A 27,029-nucleotide genomic window follows, 5' to 3' on the forward strand; every position below is an offset into this window, starting at 1 on the left:
TTCTTTCCCAGGATGATCCTCTCACTAATCTAAACACAGCTTTTGATGTGGCTGAGAAATATCTGGATATTCCGAAGATGCTGGATGCAGAAGGTAAAGTAGAATCCAATAGCTTTTATCTTGCTTTTTCCAAGAAATTTTCCACTTCTTCTAGGTGGACTTCTTTTGTACAAGATTTCAGTAACCTCTGAATGTTCCCTGCATGACTATGTAGTAAATGTATGGGAAAAAGCTAAAATGGAATAATGAGTCACATGTTCTGTTTCCCTCTTCCTCCTCTGTCCTTCAGTCTTTTTGAGTCTAGCGTGGAGATTTTAACTTGGGGTTGACACACAAGGCAGAGATGAGTAACACCTGTTATCTGCTGACTGAAATGTTCCCTTTCAATTACCACTCCAAATACTGAGTTAGTGTATGGTGTAGGACTTGGTTCCTTTTGCTCCAGGGTTTATTTGCTGTGGTCTTTCTGACGTTGCTGCTGTTCTTCCTTTTGAGGGCATGATATTATTATAAACTGCTTTTTCTTGACTACTCAGAAGTGTTTGGCATGAAGATCCTTCACTGACTGGGTCTGGAGACCAAGGCAGAGTTCCATGTTGTTCAGAGATGCTTTTGCTGCTGATTATGACTGCATCCCTGAGGCCACTGGGACAGCAAGGATTACTTTTCAGAGCCTTGTCAGGACCAGCTTGGCAATAGATTTTGAAGACTGTAACTCTGGAGTACGACAAGAGCCTGAAATAGTTCACTGATTGTTGGCTATTGGCCTAAAGCCAGCTGGTTTCGGTGGCAGAAGCTGTGTTTCAGAGTGGTGTTGGACAGGAGAAGCAGTTAAAGATTTTTATTAAATAAAGAAGTGAGAGGAGCAAAGAGGAAAAGTGGGAATAGGACAGCCGAATCCAGTGACTCTGTATTTCAGTAACTAGGATGTTCATATTCCTAGGTAGTATTTCCCATCCCCAGAGATGAGTTTTGCTCTCCCTGCATTCATCATGCTGAGGTAAAAAATACCATGAGGTTTCCAGAGTAGATTCAAATGTTTCCTGCCATACCATAGGAAATACAGACACCTCCAAAATAAGTGGATCTAGCTTCAGATCTCAGCAAAAGTAGCAGTGATGAAGAGGGCCCCTGGCAGGAGTTCTCACTGCTCTTTACTGATCTCTCTCCTCCCTCATAGAGTCGAGCTAATGTGCATTCCTCCACACCATTAATTCTGATCTCTGGAGGTGTTGAGTTTCCCCTGAAACTAATGAAAGGGCCTCTTGAAATTCAAGCCATCATTGTGCTGAAATGGAGGAGGGAGACATGGAAAAGAAGGGAGAAAGTATCTTTCCAGAAGAACAGAACTGCATGGAGGAATTGCAGTATAATACGTCTATAAAAGTCATGTCAACCTGATGCCAGTTTGGGTTCATTCAATCCACCAATCACAGTAATGTTCTCAGGACAGGGACCTGCTGTGACACAATGCTGACATATGGCTGCTTTAGCCTGGCCAGACTCTGGAGGAAATTTTATGATGAAGGAGGGGAACCAGGAGGGGTGATCGTGGGATCTGAGACACACACATCTTCTGGGGAATGCTGGGAAGCCCTGTGGAATCACTGTGACACGCACACACCGCTGCAGGCCTCCTGGACAATTGTGGTTCTACCCCTCCTTTGCTTTCCTCCCATCACTTGATTATGCTCTTAACGTGAGGTTTTTTTTGACAGACATTGTTGGAACTGCCCGTCCTGACGAGAAAGCCATCATGACCTATGTTTCTAGCTTCTACCACGCCTTCTCAGGAGCCCAGAAGGTATCGCAGGATCCCAAGCTCCCTCCACAGAGCACACCTGGTGCCGTTGCTAATGTCCAAACCTTTTTTTCTTTCTCTCTCTCCTCTCTAGCTACGGGCATCTTTATTATTATGTTCTTGGTAGAGTTGGCTGTTGGTTCAAAGTGGTGCCCCAGATATAACACACGGGGCAAGGGAGCTAGGAATTCCATTTCCCTATAGTCAGCAATACTTCCAGTGGCACTTAGGTCTGCCGCACTTTGGCACACATGCAAATTTAAGGGAGTGGGGGGCTCTGCCTTCTCCATTTGCCTTATGAACTGCTGTCCTGATGGCCAAGAACCTGTACCTCTTGATCCTGGTAAATCTGAGGTAGAATGCTGGTCTTACAAAAAGCAAAGACCAGCACATAGATGCTCTGCCCAGCAGGAAACTGCAGCTTCCACTATGGGTAATAATACAGATACCTATTAACTATTTTTTTTTCCCTTTTCCAAAGATGGAGAAGCAGAACTGACTGAGGTTTTATGAAGGGTTTAACGAATGGCCAAAGCTTTATCTTTTGCCTTATGTATGCTGCAGTTCCAGCACCCTTGCTTTGACGTCTGAACCTGCTGCTTTCTCAAGCTGTGCTACAAATTCAGTCCCAGTTCACCTGGGGCTTACAAAGCATGTCGAACAAGTACATCCATAGTGGTTTTGCAAACAGAGCATTGCTTATCATGACAGAGATGCCTGTTTTTCTTAATTAGTTTCTTTTTTTCCCCCTCTTTTCTCATCCGTGTTGGAAATCAGGCAGTTGAGTCTTTGCTACTTCTGGCTTAGCCATTTTCCTGTTGGTAATGGAGTTACTTAAGGAAAACACTTATTGGGTGAAACCTTGTACACATCTCTTGCCAGAACCAAGCAGCCTCCTGTACTTGAGTGCCTTAGGAGCAGGCAGTGCGTGCTGCAGCAGAGCAGCCCCTGTGTAGGAAGTGCCCTGCGTGGGAAGGCGCTGGTCTCCAGCTCCTCGGCGTACACGGGGCCTCGAGCGCGGCCCTTCAGATCTCCAGACCTGTTTGCATCCTTGGGCCAGGCCCCCAGACCGCAGCTGCCAAGGTGCAGAGCCCAGATCCTCATCTCAGGATCCCCCTGGATTGGGGGGCAGGGAGGGGTGCCGCTTTGAGCCACAAGCCAACACTGCTAGCCACCTTCTGATCCAAATTCCCAGCTCTCCGCATGGAAATCTGTTTGGCCTGTCCTGCAGTGCATGATGGGAAGTTTTCTGCCCCTCTCTCACGCCACCCATGATTGTTTTGTTTTATCCTATGTGCTGCTTCTTACTTTATCCTTTCAACCTCTTTTCCTTCTCTGCACAGATATTATAGGCACGCTAAGGCCGGATGAGAAGGCCATAATGACCTATGTCTCATGTTACTACCACGCCTTCTCAGGGGCGCAGAAGGTGAGACTTTACTGCTAACAATCCCTCCCCTCACCCTGCCCTGCCCACCTCTCCTCTCCAGTGAGGAATGCCAGACCCCGTCCGCCCCAGGGCGTTTGCAGGGAAGCCCACTGCATCCAGTGATGCATTTGGATATGCCATCTGTAATCTTGCTGGAGAAGTGATGTAAATGTCCTTTTGGACAGACTTGAGCTGCTCCTTCCCTCCAGTCTCACTCCACAGCAGGAGGAGGAAGCATTTGGTAAAGCTGGCACTGGAAGATGAATGGATGTCTGCTCTGACAGAGGCAGTACCCTTTCAGTAACTAGTGGGCATTGTCCTGGCCAGGCAGTGCATCTCCAGAGTCACCACGGTCAAATCTGCCCACTCCAGGAAATCACAGTCTGTCCCATCCTGCCTTCTACACTCAGCCTCCACTAGGTCAGGGGTCTTTTCCTAGGCTGAATCATCCATGAGCTGGTTACATAGCACTTTTGTGCTCCAGCTATGAAGTTCATTTCTACCAGGCCTTCAGCTTTCCCAAACTGACATGCTTTTCCATTCCTTGTTTCTTCCTTGTAATTCTCCCCTATTTCCCAAACCACTTATATATTTTATTTATCTTTCCTCTGCCTTGCCCATTTCCATAGCTTCTGGCCTTCCTTCTTCCTGTGCTTCCTCTTTACTGCAAAGTCTCTTTGCCTGACATCAGGCTGTTTGGAACTACAAACTAAGTTGCAGATCGTCTTTGGGCAAACAATTTCCCAGCAGCCCTTTGAATAAGGGAGGAAAATCAATTCTTTTCTCTCATGTCATAACCTGCCTGGGCTGCGGCCCTTCCATGAGATTACTGCTGATTTCAAATAGGAGGCTTTAGAACAGTAAAATCGAAAATCCAAGACTACATTCTTCATGTTATGGACAGGCCTTTTCTATTTGAGACACAGTCCTTGTGTTGCCCAGCTTGAGGGCTAATCTGACTCTAGGAAGATTCCATCTGCTTTATGCAAAGCAATGCTGATGGTCCCAACATTGATTCAGTTTCCATGCTGATGCTGGCTTTCAGAGGGCAAACGCAAGCAGTAGTTTCCAGGGAGCAGCTCTTTAGTTCAAGCTTTTTGTTCTCTGCCCAGTTTCACATAAATTACATGATACTGTCTTGTTTCCAAGGAACTGGGAATGTGTCCCACAGCAGTGCAATAGACTCGCCCATTTGGCATAAATTGTGTAGTCATGACTTTTCTGCTAGGATCCTGTGGTTTTTTTTGTTCAAAACACTCAAGACCAGTCTGCAAGCTCCAGCCAGCTGATACTTGCCCAGGAAGACTGTAGTTTCAGAAATCATGCCAGCATCATGATAAAGGCCTGCTGTTAGCCAGGTGCCCCTGAGGGACCGCTCCATGCAGTCTGCTTAACCTAAGGAATTCCAGATGAGGAAACATCAAACCACAATATGAGGAAGGTTGTAGCCTGCTGCAGAAACAGTCATGCCACTCACCAATCTCTTCCTTTTCTCTCTGCACCCATTCCATGATCTGGAAACCTGCTCAGCAGGTTCCATGCTCTGATCAGCGATTTATGTGGATGCTCAGTCTCCTGGGATAACTGAAAACAGTCTTCTGCTTGCCTCAGGACCTGAACGAAGTAGCTGGGGCAAAAAGTAGATATGAAGTTTCCAAGTTATTTAAGTTTCAATCCCATGGAGTCCATCTGGCTTACAGGGAAGATTTAATATGTTATTCATTTTTTAGCAGTCCTCATGGGCCATCAACTAAACTGTGCCCTGGCAGGAGGGGCACAACTCCTTTTTGGAGGTGCCAGCTGCTAAATGACACAGATTTAAACCCATAGACAAATGCCAAGTGATTGCTGAGTACAAGCCCCTGCCCAGATGTTACTGTGTTGTCCCCTCATACAAGGTTAGGTAACTTACTATGATATCACTCAATTTTTCATCCAGATTTTTCATTACTGCCACCAGGCCTGAAGGGAGAGTCCCATGAGCCGCTTTCTGCTTCTTTCATTCTCTTATCCTGAGCCTTTGAAGGTACAGGGTCCCCAGCCTGACATGTGTATGTAGATGGCTGCTTTTTCTCTATGCCATTTATATATATATATATATTTGTAGGTATACTTGCTTTGGTTGGTTTGCTTGTTTTCTAACCGCTTCTGACTTTCACACTAAATGCATGCAACTACTGGTTGGCTTAATATTTTGTAAACTTGTGGCAATTTCTGACTAATGTTTTGCTGTTTTATTAAGAGATTGTGTTTGGTGTACAGTATTTTGGAGTGGTCCTCTGAGGCCAGAGGACAGCAGCAGGCAGGCATCTTCCCCTGAGGCTAGAGGTCAGCAACAGGAAGGCATCCCTACATAGTGCACTGTGGGAATGCCTTCCTTCATGATCCTCCTCAGCAGAAAGACTTGGATCCATGAACTAGAGAGACTGTAAACTCTGTTCCTAAGCAGTTGAAGTTGTGGTTGAGAAGTACAGGAAAGACAAAAGGCAGATAAATTGCTGCCATTCAGTTTTTCATTTTGATTGCACCAGACAGCACGTGCATAGACACAGCAGTGTGGTATCACAGGGAATATCCTGGGCTTGCCCTGCCCAAGGCTCTGAGTGCAAGCAGTACTGTGTGTCAGCACAACACTGCACTGAAACTGATGAGCTCACACAGGTTCTCTGAGAACACAGGTATGCAGCTTCCAGACCCCGGGATTCTGCATCTTCTCAGTGCTGCCTTATGAGCATCTCGGCTTTTTTGGAGTCAGGATGAACATTCTAAATGCATCATTACCTATAGCAGTGTAGGGGAACCAAAATAGCTTTTTCCACTGAACTAATGAAGGTGTAGGGGGAGCTGCCTTGGCCTCATGTAAACATCTTGGTGTACCACTCTTCTTTTACCTAAAAGTGTTTCACTTTAGTTTTGAGGTTGCCATCACTATGGACAGCTCATTAGCAGTAGTGTTGGGGGTATTTGTGAAGGTTGCCTGAAAGCTCTGGCATCCTTTTGTCCTACCTTGCTCAGAGCACAGTGTAACATGTTGCTTGTGACATTAATGGTCATTGTGGCCACAGAGCCTTTCCTGTGGCTGCAGCAACAGCACACTATTGCGTAGAGCAGTAGCAGTTCCAGGGCAAGAGCCATTGGGAGGCAAGTACTAGTGGGGGAGAGAAAGCCTCTACACTCCTGCCATTAGGATAATACAAATAATGTTGTAACTGCTGACATTCTTAGGGTCTTTTTGTTTGGACAGTTGTTCAACATGCATATATACACACACATATTTAAACTTGGGCAGCTGGAGAAAGTCTATCATCAGATACATGTAAATATGCCTCAGTGGAATGGGGTCCTGCCTGCACAGCTGGCTGCTGCTGCAGTGAGCTCATGGGGTGTAAAAATAAGAAAGTTAAATGAACACCTCTCCTGGAGTGATTGAGATAAACATTAGGTATCACCAGTTCCCTGCAGTCACTAGGCATATCATGGTAGGGCTCTAGCAATGTCTTTTTGACATACTATTTGGTCTCATGTCTATAGTTTTCTCTGTATATCAAAAACACTCCATTAGAGTACAAACTTTAGTTAAAAATAGGTCAAAGTACAAGCTTTCTTAAATGTAACCATTGTTTGCACTTTTTACACATTTCTTTTTAAGTGAAACTGCTCCTTTTCCTGTACAGGTCTCTCTGATATATTTTAAATTAGCTGATAATCTGTGTATATCATAGCTGGTCCACTTTAGTGAAAGGACAGATGACTGAATAGATATTTTAACAGCTTCATTTCATTTTAAAAATTAATAAGATTGACATGTCCCCTGGGACCTTAGCAATCCATACATCACTGTACAGCCTATGACTTTATTGCTATTCTTGCTGCTTCACATCAGCTGCAAAAATTAGAGTTTTTTTTTCTCAAATGTCCTTGAAGATTGAATAAACAGATAATAAAAGGTCTTTTAAAAATAGAAGAAGGTTGAAACTTACCAGCTATAAACTCAGCAAAACTTACTTTGGCATCAGTCCTAAATGTAGTTTTGAGGCAGGACACAGCATTTACAGCTGGTTTGTTGTAGTGTTGGCATGTACCCTCTGTATATGCACTTAGCCTCTGCAGGGAGCATTTCTGCCAAGGGAGCCTGTGGGTACCTCTAGCACCTTCCCCAGGCACCAGGGTCACAGCTGTACTGTGGTAAGAGGGGTCTGAACAGTCCCCTGGTGCATCCCAGGGGCGTATCCTCAGGCTTTGTGGCATGGCACACACCATGGTGGTGAGAAAGGGAGCTGATAACCCACAGATACATTCTGTGCAAGGATCAGCCTGCTGGTGTGTCCCCCATGCCAAACACACGCATGGCATTCCAGACCAGACTGACTGCTTCTGAGTTCATAGCTGGGATTTTTCTAATCCTTACTTTCCAAATTCATGTTCTAACACGTTGAGCTCCCTGCAGAGAATCAGGTTTTGGTCTCACAATGGAAAGAAAAAAAGAAAAAAGCTCCAAACCTAAACAGTAACAGTAGGATATTTTTTTATTGTGAGACTTGTTTTGAAAGAGTAAGCAGAAAGATTACCCAGAAAAGTGGGGGGAGAAGAAATCCTCTTCAGCTGGATCATGAGACTCTGAATACATGGTAGGTGTATGCTCCACCAAGGAGGTGGCCCTGTAATCAGTGCCAGAAATACAGGGAAAACTGGAAGACAGTTCTGTTGAGCAGAATTTAAGATTAAGAGAAGTATCTACCACTTAATCTACCAAACAAAATTAGGAATTTTCCTGTAAGTCCAGTCTATGCGTTAACTCTTTTTGAGTAGTTCTTTCCTGGGGTAAAAGTATAGAGACAGTCTCATCAGTTTGGCATCAGTCTTACTGCTGTTCCAGCTCAGAATGCTGGTGTGGGGAGTGGAGGTGGCAGCAGAGACTCCCTGTCTTTGTCAAGAGGTAGCCTGGGTCCCTCTGGTAGGAAGCAAACAACAAGGCCCTCATACAGAAGTAGCTCCAGAAAAAGCATAGAAACATTGGTTGTCCCACAGCATAGAGGGTAGAATCAGCACAGCTGAGAATCTCTGAAGAAGGGAAGAAAACAAATCATTATAGAAGGCCAGATGGAAAGCAGAGAGGTCAGGACAGACGTCTCAAAGTACAGACAGGTTGCTAGAGCTAAGGGTAGGAGATTTTACCTGCAGGTATGTAGCAGGAAGCAAAGCTGCGAGTTTTGGTTTGGGTTTTTTTTTCACATTTTTCCCTTCTTCCATTTTTCTTCTCTTTGTCAGGCGGAGACAGCAGCAAATCGTATCTGCAAGGTGCTGGCAGTCAACCAAGAAAATGAACAGCTCATGGAAGACTACGAAAAACTGGCCAGTGATGTAGGTGTTGGTTTCTGAGTGGCGGTATGCAGAAAATAGTTGCATTTAATGCTGATAGGTAATCCTGGGGAGTGCTATTGACCCGCTGCTATTTTCCCTGGAAAATTACCTTTTCCTCTTCAAATTAAAGACCAAAGTTACTTTAAAAACAAGAGCAATCTACTTTAAAATAGAAAGCTTCCACAGAGAAGCTTTGAATTTCTCAATTTATTAGGAACCAACCTAGAAATGCTAAAATCCAAGGTAAAATCAAGTTGGTTTAACTTGCTTTTGTCAGGACTTTACAAGATCATTACATCTTCTGTACAGGTTATATGCTAATATACTGTAGAAGTCAGGAGTTGGATCAAGGAATAAAAGTTAGAGATATTTGAGGAAAGAAACAAACATTTTCTGATTATGGAAAGAATCTGTGTCAGATACAAGCTGGAGGCTGCTTTTGTTAACTGAGGAGGCTGACAAACTGACAATAGGGGAACTAAAAGAGACCAAATGTGGTCTGGAGTATGTTTGTGGTAGATAAGTAGGGAGGAGAGCATGGATAACAGAAGGGCAAACATAACCCATAAGCGTGGTTTCAGCCTGATCTGAAAAGCATAGGGCACTACTCCAGTCACACTGTAGATTGCCTATTGCATTAGCATTTTGTCAGCTCTCCAGATAGGTTTGCTATGGAGGTATATTCAAAGAGCAGCAGTGACTTTGAGGAAGCTAGAGTGTAAAGAAAGGTGTAAGGCTCAACTGGAGGCAAGAACTTGATTTCTCCTGTCATATTCTTCTGGAGATAATATGACTTACAGCATCCTTTAGTTATGCAACAGTCCAGAAAAATTCTTAAGGCTTTAACATAATCTGAGGATATAGTTTTGGTCCTGCTTGTGCAAAAACTCTGCCTTAAGCATGTTAGCAGTGGTAAAACAAAAGCAGTGCTACTTAGTGTGGTAGGGAATGTGCTGCTCACTAAAAAAAAAATGTACTTCCAAAAAAGCTGGCAAACTTTTTTTTACGAGCCCTGCTGGTGGCAGAATCTTTCTCACAGCAAGCATAAAAGTAAATGGTCCCTTATGAAATCAGAGAACACCTGCAGTTTCAGCACAATTTTCAGTTCAAGACTTCTTGTCATTGCTGCTTCCAGCTGCTGGAGTGGATTCGTCGCACCATCCCCTGGCTGGAGAACCGGGCCCCAGAGAACACCATGCAAGCCATGCAGCAGAAACTGGAGGACTTCCGGGACTACCGCCGCCTGCACAAGCCCCCCAAGGTCCAAGAGAAGTGCCAACTTGAGATCAACTTCAACACCTTGCAGACCAAGCTGCGGCTCAGCAACAGGCCAGCCTTCATGCCCTCCGAAGGGAAAATGGTCTCGGTGAGTGGGGGTGACTGCTTCTATATACCCCAAACATGCCTGGAAAATGAGACTCCCTTTTTGCCCGTGGGGGAACAGAGAATGCCCACCTTCAGAGTGAGATTCTGTGGGAGGAGCCCTATAAAATACAGATCTAGCAGGCCATGATAGGAGAGGATCGAGTGACCATTGCTTCCCTGTGTCTAAATCAGATTCTGAAGCTCTTCACAAGTTGCATGTCTTTATGAGGAGATGTCTCAGTGGCTTTCATTCTTTCTGATTCGGAAACGGTTGAGTTTTATTTAAGTTTCATATAGGGGAACTTTAAAACTCTAGAAGTGTTTAGAGAGGCTTTTTTTCTGCAGACAGTTATATCCTGGCACTTCTAGTCCTGCTTGTTTTAAGTCTGAGACTTTGTCTCCCTGCCTTGTCTGCAGAACCCTGCGAGATGAAAAGCCCGTGCTCACTCCCCCAATCGATGGAGCCATGTGGCTCACTGAGACTAATGCTGGTGAACATCTTCCCTCCAACTTCTAACTTGCCTTGCCTTCTCATATTTCTGTCTCTAGGATATAAACAATGCCTGGGGTGGCCTAGAGCAGGCTGAGAAGGGCTACGAGGAATGGTTATTGAATGAGATCCGCAGGCTAGAGAGGCTGGATCACCTGGCAGAGAAGTTCCGGCAGAAGGCATCCATTCATGAGTCCTGGACAGATGGTAATGCCAGCCTACATGCTTCCTATTGCCTGACACAGTGCTGACTGTTATGTAGGGAGGAGGAGATGGCCTGTGCATGGGTCCTTCCCATGAGAGTTCCCTCTTGAGAAGGCTGTATTTATTTCTTATTTTATTTGAAAACAATGTATGGAAACCAGCTTGATCTCTGTTCTGCATCATGCAGTCAATGTTAGCATTTCCTAACTGTGGCAAAGTGAGAACTTTGGCTAGAAGAGAGCAGCGACAGAGCAGAGGAGAAGTTCCTGCACAGTAAATGCTAACATTGGCTTTTACAGGATCAGCATAACCCATTTTGCACATACTGAGAAGAGTCCAGTATAAACTGTGCCAGTGCTGGCTGAAGCTACGTTATGTGCCCTTCTGTGTTGTTAATGGCAAACTCACACTTCGTGGTTTGAAAGTGAGCACTGTGCTTCTCTAGGCCAGCAGGCACGGGGACAAGCCTTGGGCTGGGCAGCTGGAGTGAGGCCGATCCAGAGTGCCTGGGTGGGGAGAGCCGGCTTTGGCCACCCTGGGTCCTCTCCTTCATTCTTCTGTCCTTTGGCTCCCTCCCCAGGTAAGGAAGCAATGCTGCAGCAGAAGGATTACGAAACTGCAACGCTGTCGGAGATAAAGGCCCTGCTGAAGAAACACGAGGCCTTTGAGAGTGACCTGGCTGCACACCAGGACCGCGTGGAACAGATTGCTGCTATTGCACAAGAGCTCAAGTACGGCACCCCAGCGTCCTTGGGGCCAGGGAGGCTTACTGAGCTTTGCCCTCTGCCCTCTGGAGAGCAAAAAATCCATCCCCATACAAAAATGCTGGGAATTCCCAGTGTTTCCAAACAGTATCTAGGATACTGCTATCCAGACACACCAGAAAAGCAGGCCAGAAAATGGATGAGCTGTGGGTGCTGTTGAGAAGGAGGCAGAATTATATTCCTAAGCCAAGTTTCCATCCTCTTCCAGTTCATTATGCTGCCATGAGCCCTTTCCTAAAGAGTCTGACCTGCTGCTGGCACATGCTGTATTTCAGAATTGTGACACTGTCATACTTTTCCAGGAACAGAAAGAAAGAGGAGAGGATAGGAGGTTCTCAGTTTGCTCTCTTTTATTAAAAAGAAAAAAAAAAAGATTCTCCTTATTCCAGCAGGGAAAAGCTGCCTGAGCCCATCATGACCTCATTCTTTCCCCCAGGAGTACCTGTACTGTGTGCACTCTGTTCAGCACTTGCTGCAGGGCATCCTCACAGCAGATCAGCTCTTTCCCTGCTTCCCTCCAGCTTGGAAACCTTCAGCTCCACTCCTTTCCCTGGAGTAATACAGGTTACCAGGAGAAATGAGGGGCTTATCAGGATTGCTAGAGGTAGCAGGCAGGCAAAGGGCTAGCACCTGCAGTGCAGGAAGGTTTTGAAACCCTGCATGCTTCTTGGCAAAAAACACTCTGAACTACTTGGTTTTGACTCTGTTTCCTATTTTAAAAAGATTTATGTATCACACTGGCCTATCTGAGGTTAATGTCTGGGCCAAGATCAGTCCACCTGGGCTGAAGAGCTGTTTTTCTCTAAAAAATTAGGATTACTGGATCAAGATCATTATCTTCTTTAACAACAGAGATTTATAGAATTGCTCTCTTGTCCAGTGGAGGATTGACCTTGGAACAGGAGGAGAGTTCGAGGCAATCCTTCATGTCAGTAAGATTAAAACTGAGTCTGTCTAGTCAGCAAGCATTACCTGACCTGTCACTTCCAAAGCACACACTACATGTCAGCCAAAGCAGCTGCAGTTCTAAGAGCAACAGGGAAGACTGAGGCCTAAGCTGTGGGAGAGGTTATTTCTTCTAAAGTGTGAGAACAGCAGGCTCTGCTGTTGTTATAAAAGCCATCTTCCATTTCACCAAAGAGGCCATGCCCTGAAAAACTATGGCAGAGCTCTTTTCTCCCCCAGAGACACAGTGCCAGAGAGATGCAGAGGATGTGGAGGAAGCCACTGCAGCTGCCTATGGCAGAAATGTTTGGGCATATCATGTTCCCCTCCTTAGCCACAGTGTCCAGCACAGGTGTGCTACAAGTCAGGCTTTCAGAAGGAGTTCTTTCATCTGCAGTGTTTGCTCTGCAGCAAAGTAGATCAAGCAACTGATCTGGATTGAAAACCTAGCAAATAAATTATTTTTAGCCCAGATCAGTTTCCTGACCAGTTTACTGGAGGTCTCCACCTACAGCTGTGCCCACAGACCCCAGGAGGGCAATACAATGGCATGAAGAAACAAGGCTGGGGGAGGCAAGGGTATAACCTGCATTACTGCTTAAGGCATTGCTCATCAGATGGCTCAGGATCAGTCACTGATTTCCCAGTGATTTGAGTTTTTCTTTCAAGGCTGGCACTTCCCAGATTGGCTGGTCCCTCTCTGCCTTCAGATTTCTCCCTCTTTGGCCAGAGCCATGAGCACAAAGCAATGCAAAGCTGTAAGCTTTAGTGTGCCTCTGTGCTCTCCTCTCCCCAGGAATACTTATACCAGCCTGTGTTCCTTGAGTGTCAGCCTATAGACATGTCAGCAAAGCACTTCTTGTCAGGCATATAGGAGAGAAACCTACATGGTTATTCTGGGATTGTCCTAAATAAATTTACTGAGTTACGTAATTTAGCTATTCCTTGCCACCTGTACTATGCAATTCTTAGGACAATCTTAAGCAGTTTCTTAGCGTTCCTTATAAAATCTTTGGTTTCCATTCTGATGTATAAGACACGGTTTGTTAGGCTGCATAATGTTCTTAAGAAGAATACAGGAGCAGATTGCTCTGATCATAATCTGCTTATTTCCAGTTTGAGCAAAAGTCTGTACTCCCTTCCCCCTTCGGCAAGTTATTCCCATCAGGTAGCCAGCCTCAGTATTTGTTGAGGCCTTGGGTGGTCCTGTTCTGTTTGATTCAGCATAACACATACAGTGTCTCCTAAACTAGATCCTGATGTCATCCTAACTTTATTTGCAGTGACCATGATCTCTTTGTCTGAATCTATGTTCAAGACTGATTAAGATTTCTAATAGGTTGTACAGGGTCATTATTTGACTTCTTGTCATTTTTTCCCCACCCTTTATAGTGAGCTGGACTATTACGACTCTCCCAGTGTCAATGCCAGGTGCCAGAAGATCTGTGATCAGTGGGATAATCTGGGTGCCCTAACCCAGAAACGTAGAGAAGCCTTGGAGGTGAGATACTTTACAAGTTGGACCTTCTGGGTAGTACATTTGTGGGGGCCAAGCTGCAGTGGACACAAGCAATATCAGCTCGTTTGTGAACTCCTGGAACATCCTGGGCTGTAAACAAGGGCTACATTTCAGTATACTTAGGCTGCTTTTCTTCGAGTCCAATTATGGTGCCATTTGTTTGCTCTGGCTACTGATTGGGGTTTTTTTTGTGTGTGTTTTGTAAGCACATTCTGCCTGAAATTCGGCCTTGCTTTGTTTTATTTCAAAGGACCTTGGATTTATTTTATTCCCCTTAGAGGGAAAAAAATCTGTCCAGTGTGTAATCTCTAACGGCAGAGAGACTTTTACTGACATGTCAGCCTGGGAGCACCAAGGAGGTCTGAAAGGAAGGAGCAGCTCAGACAATCCATGTGTTTATGTGATTATTCTTCTCCAACCATCTCTCCTGATTTTCTTTCTTTTATTTCTTTTTGTGCACGCACAGAGAACAGAGAAACTACTGGAAACGATTGATCAGTTGTACCTGGAGTATGCCAAAAGAGCTGCCCCTTTCAATAACTGGATGGAAGGGGCCATGGAGGATCTGCAGGACACATTCATCGTTCACACCATTGAGGAGATCCAGGTACAGAGCAGTCATTTGCACTAGTTAGGTGGGGACAGTGAGAAGTATGGAGTCTCCTGAGTTGTATGAATTCAGAGTGGTATGAATTTATAGTTTTATTTTGGTGCTTCTGCTCTATTGAGTGAGTGTTGCCAAGAGAAATAAAATGAGTGTGTTTTTCCTTGATTTTCTCCAAAAACCTGGATCTGGATAGGTATGAAGCATACATACATCATCCTAGCTAGACACAAAAACTAAAAACAGATTTTTCAGAGTAACGCCAGAGCATATTTACAGAAGCCTGAAAATTGAGAGAACCTTCTAAGTTCTCGTGGAATTTTTCTTAACCCACATGAGCAAAGCTTAGTGCTGCTTACAGGGTCTGCAGGTCAATTCTCACGTGGAATGTTGTGTCCAGGTCATTTGATCCTATGTGATAGGATGTACTATGAGGACAATTGAGTTACTAGCTGGTTTTTGGTGCTGAGCACAAGAAAAATAACAATTGTCCAATTTGGTGCTGAGTTACCATTTGAAATCAAAGTTGTCTTGCCTTCTCTAAACAGCAAAGACAATATCTCAGTTTTTCTCCTTCTGAAAGGGTCTTAGGAATGCAATTTAGGTGACTTGCAGACCTTAGAGAGCAGGAATTACCCTCCTGGATTGCAGTGGGGACTTTTGTTTCACCTGCTTGATGGGCTTGTGAAAAGAATCCAAGTCAGCTCTTTGTCAGAAGGGCTGAGAAGCTGTGACCATCAGTGAGGCAGCAAATGGGAGACCTAGTTGTGTCAGCTAGTGAGCTGCTACTTGTTTATTTCATCCTTCCCTCCTGAACAAAGGGGTTCATTAAGTCTTTGTTAATGCAAAATAGTCTAAACAGCACTTAACCATTTCCATCTTCTCCTTGTGACTGTTTGCAGTGTCTCTCCCAGCCCCCAGATTGTATTACATCTCTATGGCCGCTACAGCAGCTTCAAAGCAATGAGTCACAGTGTAAGGAAGGAATTTTACAGAAAGTAGTTAAGTGTGTGTTGTGAGAGAGAGCAGTCAATTGTGGTTTACTTTCATTCCTTCTTCTGCCCACACTGTTCCCTTGGTTATCCCTGCACACACCTCTGTTTCCCATGCGATTTCCTGCCTCTTTCCTTGCATTCGCTTCCCTAGACTTGATCTTCTAGGTTTCTGGGATGAAGTACCTTAAAGGCCCATAGAAGCAGTGGGAGATGAGCCAGGACCAGCTGGCGTGTCAGCTGGCTACAAACTACCAGCAAGCACACCCCAGCCATGAGTCCTTGGAGCACGGCCTGCACACCGCAGCGAGATGGGCTGTGGTCAGGGAGGAGGAGCTGTTCTCCAGCAGCAGGAGCATGTGATGCCTGTGCAAGTTTGCAGTTGGCTGGAAGACCTTCACCTGGTTCTAACTGACTCTGATCAAATTGTATCTGAGCCCTTAGTACTCATCGGGAGTTACTTGGGGTGTAGAAAAAGTGCATACCTAGTGGGAGAAGAAAACAACACATTTAAACTAGTGAGACTTTTTAAAATAGTAATTCTAGTAGTCAGATCTTCTTCCCCAAAGAGGCTAACAAGCAGTTAGCTGAGCAGTGTTGGAGAAATAGTTCCCCCTAAATTATGAGCCATTATTACTCCACCTTTTTTTTTGTATGTGATCTCTGTCATTGGTCAACATGGGACGGAAAGAGAGGGAAAACAAGACTTCACTTAATTTATTTAATTTAATTAACTTCATTTAATTACTTAAAACATCCAATTTAGTGATACTGAGAGAATCTGAAAAGTGTATTAGAGTACCCTGCATTGTGTCCTTGAAATATGTTAGCTTTTGCAGTCATTTTAAGAATACATGTGCTAAAGAGGCTATTTCATAAGTAATGTTCTTACCCTCCCTTTGCTGCTGCCTTCCTTCTGCAGGGATTGACCACAGCTCATGAGCAGTTCAAAGCCACGTTGCCAGATGCTGACAAGGAGCGACAAGCCATCCTGGGAATCCACAATGAAGTCTCAAAGATTGTCCAGACCTACCATGTCAACATGGCAGGAACAAATCCTTACACTACAATCACCCCACATGAGATCAATGGCAAATGGGAACATGTGAGTACTTTCCAGCCTTGCAGGGTAGTGGGGGACAATGTCACTGCTCATCCACTTTGGGCCCAGGAAATGGATTATTTACTCTGAAGTACCCTCTCATGCTTACTGCTGAGTTAAGTGGGGTTTTGTCATTTCGTTTTGGCTCAATTGCCATGTACTTGGAAAGTGGAAGAGATCTTTAATATAAAGATTGCCTAAGACCCCTTTTACGTGCTAATTTAAAATGAAAGTTGCTAAATTTGAAAGCTTTGAGGTTTTTTGTCTTCAGTTTACCTGCAGGTAAGTACAGCATGTGAATCAGTATCCTTTTTCACCATTCAGGCCTTCAGATGTTCTGTCTCTGTAGTCAGTTAGCCTTTCCTTGCTGTAATCCTAAAAGACTGTCCATACTTGTTGTGCTTATGGTTCTTACTACCAAACAAAATCACCAATGTGAGATCTGAACAGAATCATGGAACTCAGTTAACATGAGCCACCAAAAACCCAAATAATGAGTGGAAGCTGCTTCTGTTCTTCCATGGCCTGACATGAGTTTGTGTGTATCCTACAGCAAATAGAATTCACATTCTGTGAGCTTGCTCACTGTGACTTAAACCATATGACTGCTTGTATTCAGTGCAAACACCCACCCCTCCCTCCCTTGTGGCAACTTCTGCATTTCCTGTCCATGTGCCTTTGTTTGTCTAAGCTGCAGACTGAGTTACTCTTCATTGTAGGTGCGGCAGCTGGTTCCCAGAAGGGATCAAGCCCTGATGGAGGAACACGCTCGCCAGCAGCAAAATGAACGACTTCGTAAACAGTTTGGTGCACAGGCCAATGTCATTGGACCCTGGATCCAGACCAAGATGGAGGTAGTGCTTTGCAAATTTTAAAACACTCTTTTCCTCTGTGATCTTCACTGATACTCTTATATGTGATCTCTCTTGACCACTGTCACAGCCGTTTTTTCTTCAAGTTACAGCAAGAGAAACATCATAGAAAATATGAAGTATCCCAAGATTGATATTGGTTACTGAAGCACTTGTAGTTTTCTTCCTCTAACTAGTACCAGAAAAAAAAGCATTACTTAAGATGGGGAACACTGGTATTTTAAGATTTGTGTTTATTAGCAACAAATTCAAAATCCTAGATCAGAGACAGTTTGTGTAATTGCTTGCACAGCAATGGTCTTGATACATGTGACCAAATAAATACAATGAATATACCAAACATCTGCAGAGGAGACATATTTAAGGGAGATCTCTCTTTAGGTAAAATTTGAGTTAAAGTCATTGGAGTTGATGAAATGTAAAAATATGAAGCTATTACTGATGTCAGGAGCCTGGAAAGAAGAGAGCAATTACAGAAATATGTCTCCATGAAGAACTAACTTAGTTGGAGACAGTACACCAGAAAAAGATCTGGCTTGGTAGATTAGTAGCTTATGGACTGCAGTTTTCTTTTCTTTTGTATCCTTGTATTAGACACATCTTACGAGATTCACCTCACTTGGAAAATGTTCAGGGTTTTGGTAAATTTTTTGCTGACGCTGTCTCAGCTCCTGTGGAGGAACTGCTCCATGAGATTTTTTTTTTTTTTCTTTGAATCATCATTCTGTGTGAGAGTGAAATTGCTGCAATAAATGTCAGGCACGTTGGGGCTTGTCTTTTCAGTGGAGTCTTAACTCCTTTGGCTTTGCTAATGCAGGAGATTGGCCGCATTTCAATAGAGATGCATGGGACCTTGGAGGACCAGCTCAACCACTTGCGGCAGTACGAGAAGAGCATTGTGAATTACAAACCAAAGATTGACCAGCTGGAAGGAGACCACCAGCTGATCCAGGAAGCACTTATCTTTGACAACAAGCACACCAACTACACCATGGAGGTAAATGTTTTGGTAGCAATTAACCTTATCTGCTGTGGCTAGTTAGCATCAGCCACATATAGCTCTGGCAATGTGCTGTGATTCTCAGGAAAATGGAGAGCTTGATAATATGGCCAAGCATGCAACAACATGTCACTAAATTTCATTTTTGCCTTACTGCACTTCATGCCAACCCATTCCAATGTACTTCCAAATATAGACAACAGAAACAACCTGAATGAGATCCCACAGTGTTGCTTGAAAAACTGACAGGTCTCATTTCTCCTGCCACCTAAGTGTGTTAGCTGGGATTAGAGAGGGAAGTGCTGATGATTTTGAGCTGCCACTACCTGGCAGAAGAAAAAAGTCCAACAGAAGGTTTTTTTGAAGTCAGAGAATAGCTTTCTGTTGATAACATGAGGTTTCTTGGGAGCAATCTGAGTTCACCATTAGTCCACAGGCAGGCTTTGAAACTTTTTTTGTTTTGTTTCTGGCCAGCTTTCCATTAAGCAACAGCAGAGGCAGGGGAGAACCAGTGTCTTCCAAGCACTGTGTTTTATTCAGTTTCTTGGTAAGGAGAGTTTTCTGCTTAAATAACTCGTAGAAGCATTTGGTTTGCTTCTCATTTGTGTTAAAGGCCTCCAATATGTTGCTTTGACCAGACAAAGGAAGGCAAAGGACCAAGTTTTTCTTGAGAAAAAAGATCAGAAATTAGCTTCTTCAGTATGGGTTCTTTTAAGTCAAAATTCAGATTTTAAACACCTGCAGATTAGAAGGAATCTTTTCTGAGAAAATGGACACCAGGGACTGCCTTGCACACCAGGATGATATAATTTGCAATAAGTAGCACATCTGATCCACTGGCCTCAGAAGCAGAAGAGCAATTTCTTATTGTCCTGACCTCTTTCACCAGCATATCCGCGTGGGCTGGGAGCAGTTACTAACAACAATTGCTAGAACCATCAACGAAGTGGAAAACCAGATTCTGACCCGTGATGCCAAAGGAATCAGCCAGGAACAGATGAATGAGTTCCGGGCTTCTTTCAACCACTTTGACAGGGTAAGTCACGGCTGACTGCAGCTACCAGCTTCCATGTGCACAGTGCAATAAAAAACAAGCAGTCACTGCGATAAAATGGGATCACAGAAGATGTTTCATTCTTAAAAATGCCACTCCTGTGGAGCACTCATTTCTGTGAAAACTGCCAAGTGATTTTTAGCCTGAGAGAAGTATGTCTTTACAGGAAACTGCAAAATTTCTTGGTAAAACAAGAGTATGGAAAGGTTTGAAGGCTTCTTTAGGCAATTAGACTTTTATTTATTCCTATCCAGAGAGTAGATTATTATTTTGATTTATAAAATTCTTGAGACCATCTGTTCTCCACTCTTCTGTACCATCTCTGATGTATCTGAGGACAGCCTGCCCTCAGAGATTGGCAATCTTTTAAATTGCTGAACACTGGCTATTTCAGTCCTTCTCTAGGTGTCTAAGAAAAATAAACAATGGGTTCTTTTCTTAGGAGAGGGACCCATAAAGCCCTGCAGATTTTGTATTTTGACCTTTACATCATTTGCCCCTTCCTTCACAACAGTCTGAATGTTAATGCAGACAGAATAGGGGTTTCCCACCTTCGACTGTTTGATTATGAAGGCTTAACATAACATAGACTTCAAAAACTGGGTTTTGTTGAAGAAAGTCACTTGTAATTGGCCCCATCATCCTATCTGTAGCTTCCTCGATCTGGCCAGAGGTGGTGGCAGCAGGCAGGGGCTCTTCAGTGCTTTGGGACTGTTCTGAGCTAAAATTCTGCAGGATGGATGGGGATTCTTAGTTCCTGTAGTAACTTGTGTATTATTTGATGAGTACATCCAAACACTGGGGGAGTGGGCAATGAGCAAAGGCAAGAGCAGCTGCCAAGCCGTGTTGTGCTGCACTGTACATCCGTGCTGTTTGCAGAGCTGAGCACTTGAAATAGCTTTGCCAGTCAAAGCTCCACCTCCTGTGCAGGTCTCATAAATACAGCCACAATGCTGCTCCCCTGAGCTTCAGCTGGTTTTCTTTGTCTGTTCTGGGATGCCCTGACAGCTAAGCTTCCTTGGGTGTGTTGCCAAACATACCTGCCCTCACTTACTCCTTTAGTGAAACTTTTGACTATAAGATTAAGGCAATGCTCCCCACTGCCTCTGCCTGCTTACCTGCACTCAGGGTTACTAGTGAAACACAGGGCTTCTGACACTGGATAACAAGCAGTGATGCAAGTAATTCACTTGGGAGATTGAGATCTTGAGGCTTCTGAGCATCAGCTGTTTTTGTCATTCAAATGCTCTCAACGTGAGATGAGCTCTCTGAGAAGGAACTGTTCCAAGAGCATTTTTAGCACATCCTGAAATGTCATTGTGATATCTAATGTTGTGCACTTTTTATTTTTCTTCCCTGTCTTTCTATCTGCATGTCATTCCTCCTGTTCCTCTCTCCTCACCCACTGCATGGTGCACCTGTTTGTTGTCCTTTCACCTCCCTTTGATCTCCTGTGTGTCTCCCTTCCTCCTGCCCCACACCGTCACCCCACTGGCACTGCATGTCCTGCTGCCTGGCACACCGCATAACCAGGACCACTCCGGCACACTTGGCCCTGAGGAGTTCAAAGCCTGTCTCATCAGCTTGGGTTACGATATTGGAAACGATGCACAGGTACTGAAAGCTAGTGGTGTACACAGATAGATATTAAACTGTGAAAAATAACAGGTTTTTTCCCTTTCTTTTCTTGTTTGTCTTAATCCATCTGTTGTTGTTGTTCTTGTGTTTGACTATATATACATCACTTTTCTATACTGCTTACTCTCCAAATGTACTTTGGTATCTATTCCTTTTTAATTCCTTAATTTTTTGTCTTGGGATAATTCCTTTTATGTCTTCAAACTGTTCTGTTTACTTCTGTGTCACTTAAAACTCCTTTCATTGTCCATTCCTCAATCTATCTTGCTTAATATCTTTTTTTCCGCTTTTTTCATTGCCAATATGTTTCTTGTGTATAAACTATTCCATGTCCAAAACCACCTTTATTTCTTCGTGGCTTCACAAACTACCTTTCCTCTGTTATTTTCCATTGTCCTGTAAATCCTCCTTCTATCTTCTCCCTCCAAAACTCATTCTTTATGTCTCCTGGGGGTTCATTTCTCCCTGGACTGGTCTGGTCTCCTTTTTCTCTCTTGGCTTTTTCCATCTTTGCGTCATTCTCTGTAGAAGAAGACTGGTATGATGGATTGTGAAGATTTCCGAGCCTGCCTTATCTCCATGGGTTACAATATGGTAATGTAGAGCCCTCTGTCACTCCTATTCAAAGTGATTCTCTAGGCACCTTCAAAAATACAGGGAGAATGTGTAGTGAATCAAGGTAAATATAGCTTTATTTTCCAGAATTATCAGCAATGTTAAATCTAGTCTTAGTCGTACATGCAAAATTCTTGTCTCAAAGCTCTAGCCAAAGGTAAAAAGATGGAAATAACTGTCTAATTCCTGTGTGGTTCAAATAAAAATTTTATTCATCAAACTGTGTAGCTACTAGTGGAAGAAACAGTAAGCTTCCTTACATTGGTGCCTGCTCTCTGCATAGCACACACAGCCTCCCCCAGCCCTGAATATCAGTTGAAATAATTCAGAAGTGTATGTGAATGAGTACACTCAGAATGCTGCTCCTCTCATTCCTACCATTTGTTTCACATCTCCTTTCCTGTACATGTAAGTTCAAGTTACAGTCATTCTCCCTGTAGCATTTCCCTCACCAGAATACCTGAATATTCAGAGCAGTAACATGTGGCACCTTGAGAAGCGTGACAGCTAATGCTCAAGGAAGAGCTTCACCAAAGACTGATGCTCATCAAAGGGCAGGAGAAGAGCACAGTGCAAGCATATTCATCTGCACTCTTGGTGTCTTTACTCCTGATATCAGGCAAAGCAGTGTTTAATCATCTTACTCATCAGCCCAGTATAAATACAGACTCTTTGGTATAGTGTGCAAAGACAGCAAAGTTTGATTAGGTATCTTAATTATTCTTGAAGGTATACTGTTCTAAATGTGTTAGGAGAACCTGTTCCCAGGAGAAGACTCTGCTCTGCTCTCCCCTCCTCCTTATCTGGGGAGGAAGGAGTCCCAGAGATGAGAAAGATGACCTTTGGTTTAAATGCAGAAAGAAATGAAGAAAACTACACTACAAGGTTTTGGTTTCTGTAGCAAAACTTTTCTGTAGGATCTTCCCTGTAGAGACTATTTCCCTGGCCCACTCCAGATATGCAAGTCCCTTGCAAAGCTTGCCTATTAAAGATGAGTACAATACTATGAAATATCCCAGAGGTGTTTCTTCTGTCAGCTGAAAAAAGTTGCAGAAGTTATCTTTTAAGTAAATGAAAGTAAAAGGATTTGAGGAGTGCAGATTTTCAAATACTGCTACAGACATCTAGCACATGTATAGAGAAATTTGGGTCTTCTACTGAAGTCAGTTGTTCCCCAATAGGATCATTGTCCCAGAGCTGGATGTTATCCTCAGGCATAGCTGGCAATGTTTTATTCCTGAGGACAAATGAGTGGGAAGCATTTGTGCACAACAGCAAGCTAAAAAAAGAACATCCTGATTAAAAAAAAAACCCCAGAGGTGGTTTCTACTTGGCTTTGTTTTCTAGCCTATGAGATGTGCTGCTGAATGGTTTCTCCTCACTTTGGTAGCACTGCTGCCCAGATAGCCAGGCTTACATGAGTCTCTTGCTCTCCAGGGAGAGGCAGAGTTTGCCCGCATCATGAGCATCGTGGACCCGAACCGTTTGGGTGTAGTGACCTTCCAGGCCTTCATCGACTTCATGTCCCGGGAAACGGCAGATACGGATACTGCTGACCAGGTTATGGCTTCCTTCAAGATCCTGGCTGGAGATAAGGTCAGGCTCCACACCTTGGTTTCCTGTATCTGCTTAACATCTGCTTTCTTATTTCTCTTGTCTCTGAGGGAAAGTGTCAAGGGAAGCACTCTGTCACAGGAGGATATTTTCACAGGAACATTCTGTAGTGCTGGAGGAGTGCAAGGTTAGAGTGTGGGTTAATGAGCAGCCTGCTAAGGCACTCAAAAGTCCTGCTCAGCTGTCAGTCAGAACTTTGCAGCCCACTCTTGCTTCAAAATTTTAATTAAGAGCTTGGTCGCAATTTGTTATTTTAAAATTAACAAGTTCAACAGATGGTTTTTGATTAGTCTTGAAAACTGTTCATTACTGACAGCTGTGAAGTTGAGATGACCTTTCTCAGATCTACATGTCACTATCAGTTGTTATACAATCAATACATTTTCATTGAGTATATGCTGTATCTGCAAGGGGAACATCTTTTAACCATAGAAATTGGTTGAATGTAGGAAAACTCAGGGTAATATGAAAAGTATTAATTTTTTGGATTTACATCATCAGGGGTAGCAGCTGATAAAAAATATAATCTTATTTTTCTTATATAATAATGCCCGCTAATCTTTTATGTAACTGGATACTATATATATGTAATATTAACATATCCCTTTATTTGCTAATGATCATTTCGTTACCTTACATGAAATGCTGGATACCATTTCTCAGATTGTAGTGAGTTACCCTTAAATCCAGTACGGGTTTCCATTTTTCACTAAGAATCTTTTTGTAATCGTAATCTAGAAACCCATAATACCTGTCCTTTAGACATGTGCCTGACTGAAGCCAGTTCTGTTGTCTTTTGAGGCTTGAAAATTCCATGTTATTCAGATCAGCTAACCACTGAATAAATAGGTACTTCGAGATGCAGCATTACTTATTAATTTGTTTACTCTGTACAGTATGTCACATATACTTGTCAGTGCTTAACATGCTCTGGTGACTGTAACATGAATTAATATTTCATTATGAAGAAAAATCCCTCATACCCAAGTCATTAAAGTGAAAGGGAAAAAGAAATTATAAGAAGTCACAGGAGAGAGAGAGGTGGTGTGAAACCTGAGCTATTGCTCAGACAGACTGCAAATGGCTGTGAGTCAGGTAAAGACAACATAGTGATTATGATTAGCAAACAGGCAACTACTGCTACCTGCTGCATGGGGAGAAGTCAAGTTAGCTCAGCTCAGCGCAGCAGGTCTCCAGAATCCGAATTTACTTAAGTTTTGCTTGCTTATTAAAAATGACTGCAGTGAAAAGACTGTTGCTGGAACTGTGGAAGCAATACAAAGTGCTTGCTTGTCTGCTGTCTGCATTGGTGCACTACCAAGAACGACTGGGGATGGCCCCTTGCCTTTCTCTGAAGAGAGGGAATGGCAACTCCCAGGCAGCACAGGCAGCTGTTAGCTCCTGCTGGTGAGCGACAGCATCCAAATTAAATTTCTGCTTCCTCCCATTTACTTTCAAAGTCCTTTGTCAACAGGAAGGCACAGTCTTAACACTTAACAACTTGCCTGACTTACTCCAGGTCTTTCTTTAGCTGCACCAGCATCTTTCCTGCAAAACCAATATTTGTTGTAAAAAACATTAATTTGTCCAAACAGTAGGGAAGGAGTGCATGTCCTCCCAGGGTGTAAGTGCAGAGAGCTCACTGTGGGGGTGTACAGCACAGCTCCAGTTGTTGGGATCCCATCCCTGAGTGTTGCCTGGTGGGACAGGGGGGAAGGTCAGTTTGCAGAAAGTGACCCTTACCACTTGTGCTCATTGCAGAACTACATCACTGTGGACGAGCTGCGGCGGGAGCTGCCTCCTGACCAGGCTGAGTACTGCATTGCCAGGATGGCGCCCTACACTGGCCGCGATGCTGTGCCCGGTGCCCTGGACTACATGTCCTTCTCCACAGCGCTCTACGGCGAAAGTGACCTTTAACTTTTTTCTGTCGCACCACACGCTCCCTCCCCTCTCCCCCGTCCAATACACCCTATTTTCTCTTTGCAAAGCAACCTCTGCTCCGCTCTTTTTTGTGTTTTCCTGTTTTGCTTCAGATAACAGATCACATTTTTAAGTGGGGGGGAGGACATTGACACGGGACCGCCTACCTTGCCCTTGAAATAACAGTTTACAAAATTATTTTGTGCAAAAAAGTTACGTTTTAAAAAGAACAGACATATTTTATTATAGAAAAAGGTATTTTTCTCCACCAGATTGAAACTTAAAAAGAAAATGTTAAAATATTGCACCAAATATTTTTTGTTGTGACATAGAAAGTCAAGCACAATGTTACATTCCATCCTTTCCAAAAAGAACCAAACTATGACAAAACTCCACTTGTTCTGTTAACTATTACATTTGCGTATGTCTCTCTTATCACGTTTATCTTGGGAGGGGGGAAGGCACACAAGTGCATGTGTTTGCTGGTTCACTCATTTCATGAAAATATTTTATGATAAACTTTTGAAATTGCTGTGTTTTCTAGGGAAAAAAATAATGTACACAGCTCATGTTTTCATATTTAATTAAAAAATACAATATGCCTCCTATGTTTATCAGTGCACAACTTTTTTTGTTGCTGAGAGTTGTCTGGTTTCAGAACATGAAGCTTGAGAGTTGATAACTTTGATATTGCTTGTCACAAACCACATTAAAAACTTCTTGTGATAACAACTCTAGACTTTATTCATTTGTATAGTAAAATAGTTTAATCCTATTTAGTTAAACATAAGACGAGTCCAAAATTAATGGTTTTAATTGAAATTACAATATATTTAAAGGTATATTCTCAGCCCCGTAGCCCTTTCATTCTTGCTGAATAATGTTGAAATTTTCACAGCTTAATGACCATTTTAAATCCCCAATACACTCCTAATAGCACCCTTTTAGAAGCAATATTCTTTTTATCCTTAAAAACCAGCACAGAATTGGTTACTAGAGCTCTGTACAAACAGCCACCACATCTTAAACCATCCATGAAAAATCCATCTACTGTTCTGTGCCCAATATTGAACATGTGACTGATGTTGATACCACATCTTCTGACATCACAGATTCCTCCAAGGGTCATTTTTCTATTGGACATACAAAAGAAACCAGCCTTCAGGACAACTCCTGTGGGACTTTTGAGTCGTAAAGTAACACACGCACACATGTGTCCAGAAATGGGCAAAGGGAAGCAGCTAATCCCTTCCAGCCATCTCAAATTACAGGTGCATTTCCTGCCCTTCCACAACTTTTTTAGGAAACAGAGGGTTAGGAGCAAAATAACATTGCTGCTTCATGACGTGTTTCAAGTTAAGTGTTTTATAGGTATAAGCACATACCTCTGTCTCTAGTCCCAAAGGCAGATTTTATTTTGAAGTAAAGACTGCAGGAATGGTGGATTCGTGGGCAGATTCACAAAGAACTCCTTGGTAACATCGTCCTCTGTTCCCCAGGGCAGAGCTGAGTCCTGAGGAAGGTATTGTACGTGATGGGTTGAGGTTCAGCACAGGTTTCTGGTTTGTTGCTGACCTTCAGCAGGACACAATATAAATCACAGCAGCACATTGTGATGTATCCCAACATGACAGCATCAGCCTACTGTATTTGGAGAGGGGATGCTAATGTCTGCTACCACACTTCCTTCCAGCATACACCAAGGTCTGCATTCTCGTGTAGGCTGGATAATGAGTT

At 43.5% G+C, this 27,029-nt stretch overlaps 1 protein-coding gene across 7 annotated transcripts in view; it reads left to right on the forward strand.

Moving 5' to 3' along the window:
* Positions 1-26,024, forward strand: part of ACTN1 (actinin alpha 1) — an 86,700-nt gene extending 60,676 nt beyond the window's left edge. Inside the window, exons 7-22 of one of the 7 annotated variants that reach the window (XM_014869408.2) lie at positions 12-93; positions 1,719-1,804; positions 8,499-8,591; positions 9,727-9,957; positions 10,506-10,653; positions 11,231-11,381; positions 13,752-13,860; positions 14,345-14,485; positions 16,397-16,579; positions 17,296-17,430; positions 18,266-18,445; positions 19,338-19,484; positions 21,036-21,116; positions 21,669-21,734; positions 23,193-23,351; positions 25,131-25,900. In XM_014869408.2, coding sequence (XP_014724894.1) covers positions 12-93; positions 1,719-1,804; positions 8,499-8,591; positions 9,727-9,957; positions 10,506-10,653; positions 11,231-11,381; positions 13,752-13,860; positions 14,345-14,485; positions 16,397-16,579; positions 17,296-17,430; positions 18,266-18,445; positions 19,338-19,484; positions 21,036-21,116; positions 21,669-21,734; positions 23,193-23,351; positions 25,131-25,289 — 2,151 coding nt within the window. In that variant the 3' untranslated portion in view covers positions 25,290-25,900. Of the gene's footprint in view, positions 1-11; positions 94-1,718; positions 1,805-3,144; positions 3,231-8,498; positions 8,592-9,726; positions 9,958-10,505; positions 10,654-11,230; positions 11,382-13,751; positions 13,861-14,344; positions 14,486-16,396; positions 16,580-17,295; positions 17,431-18,265; positions 18,446-19,337; positions 19,485-21,035; positions 21,117-21,668; positions 21,735-23,192; positions 23,352-25,130 lie in introns of those variants that run through there. The other 6 variants (XM_088167112.1, XM_088167110.1, XM_014869406.2 and 3 more) reach the window with 6 other exon arrangements.
* The last annotated feature ends 1,005 nt before the right edge of the window (positions 26,025-27,029 follow it).

The sequence above is a fragment of the Sturnus vulgaris genome, chromosome 6, assembly GCF_052056855.1.
Source record: "Sturnus vulgaris isolate bStuVul1 chromosome 6, bStuVul1.hap1, whole genome shotgun sequence".
NCBI classification, from domain to species: domain Eukaryota; kingdom Metazoa; phylum Chordata; class Aves; order Passeriformes; family Sturnidae; genus Sturnus; species Sturnus vulgaris.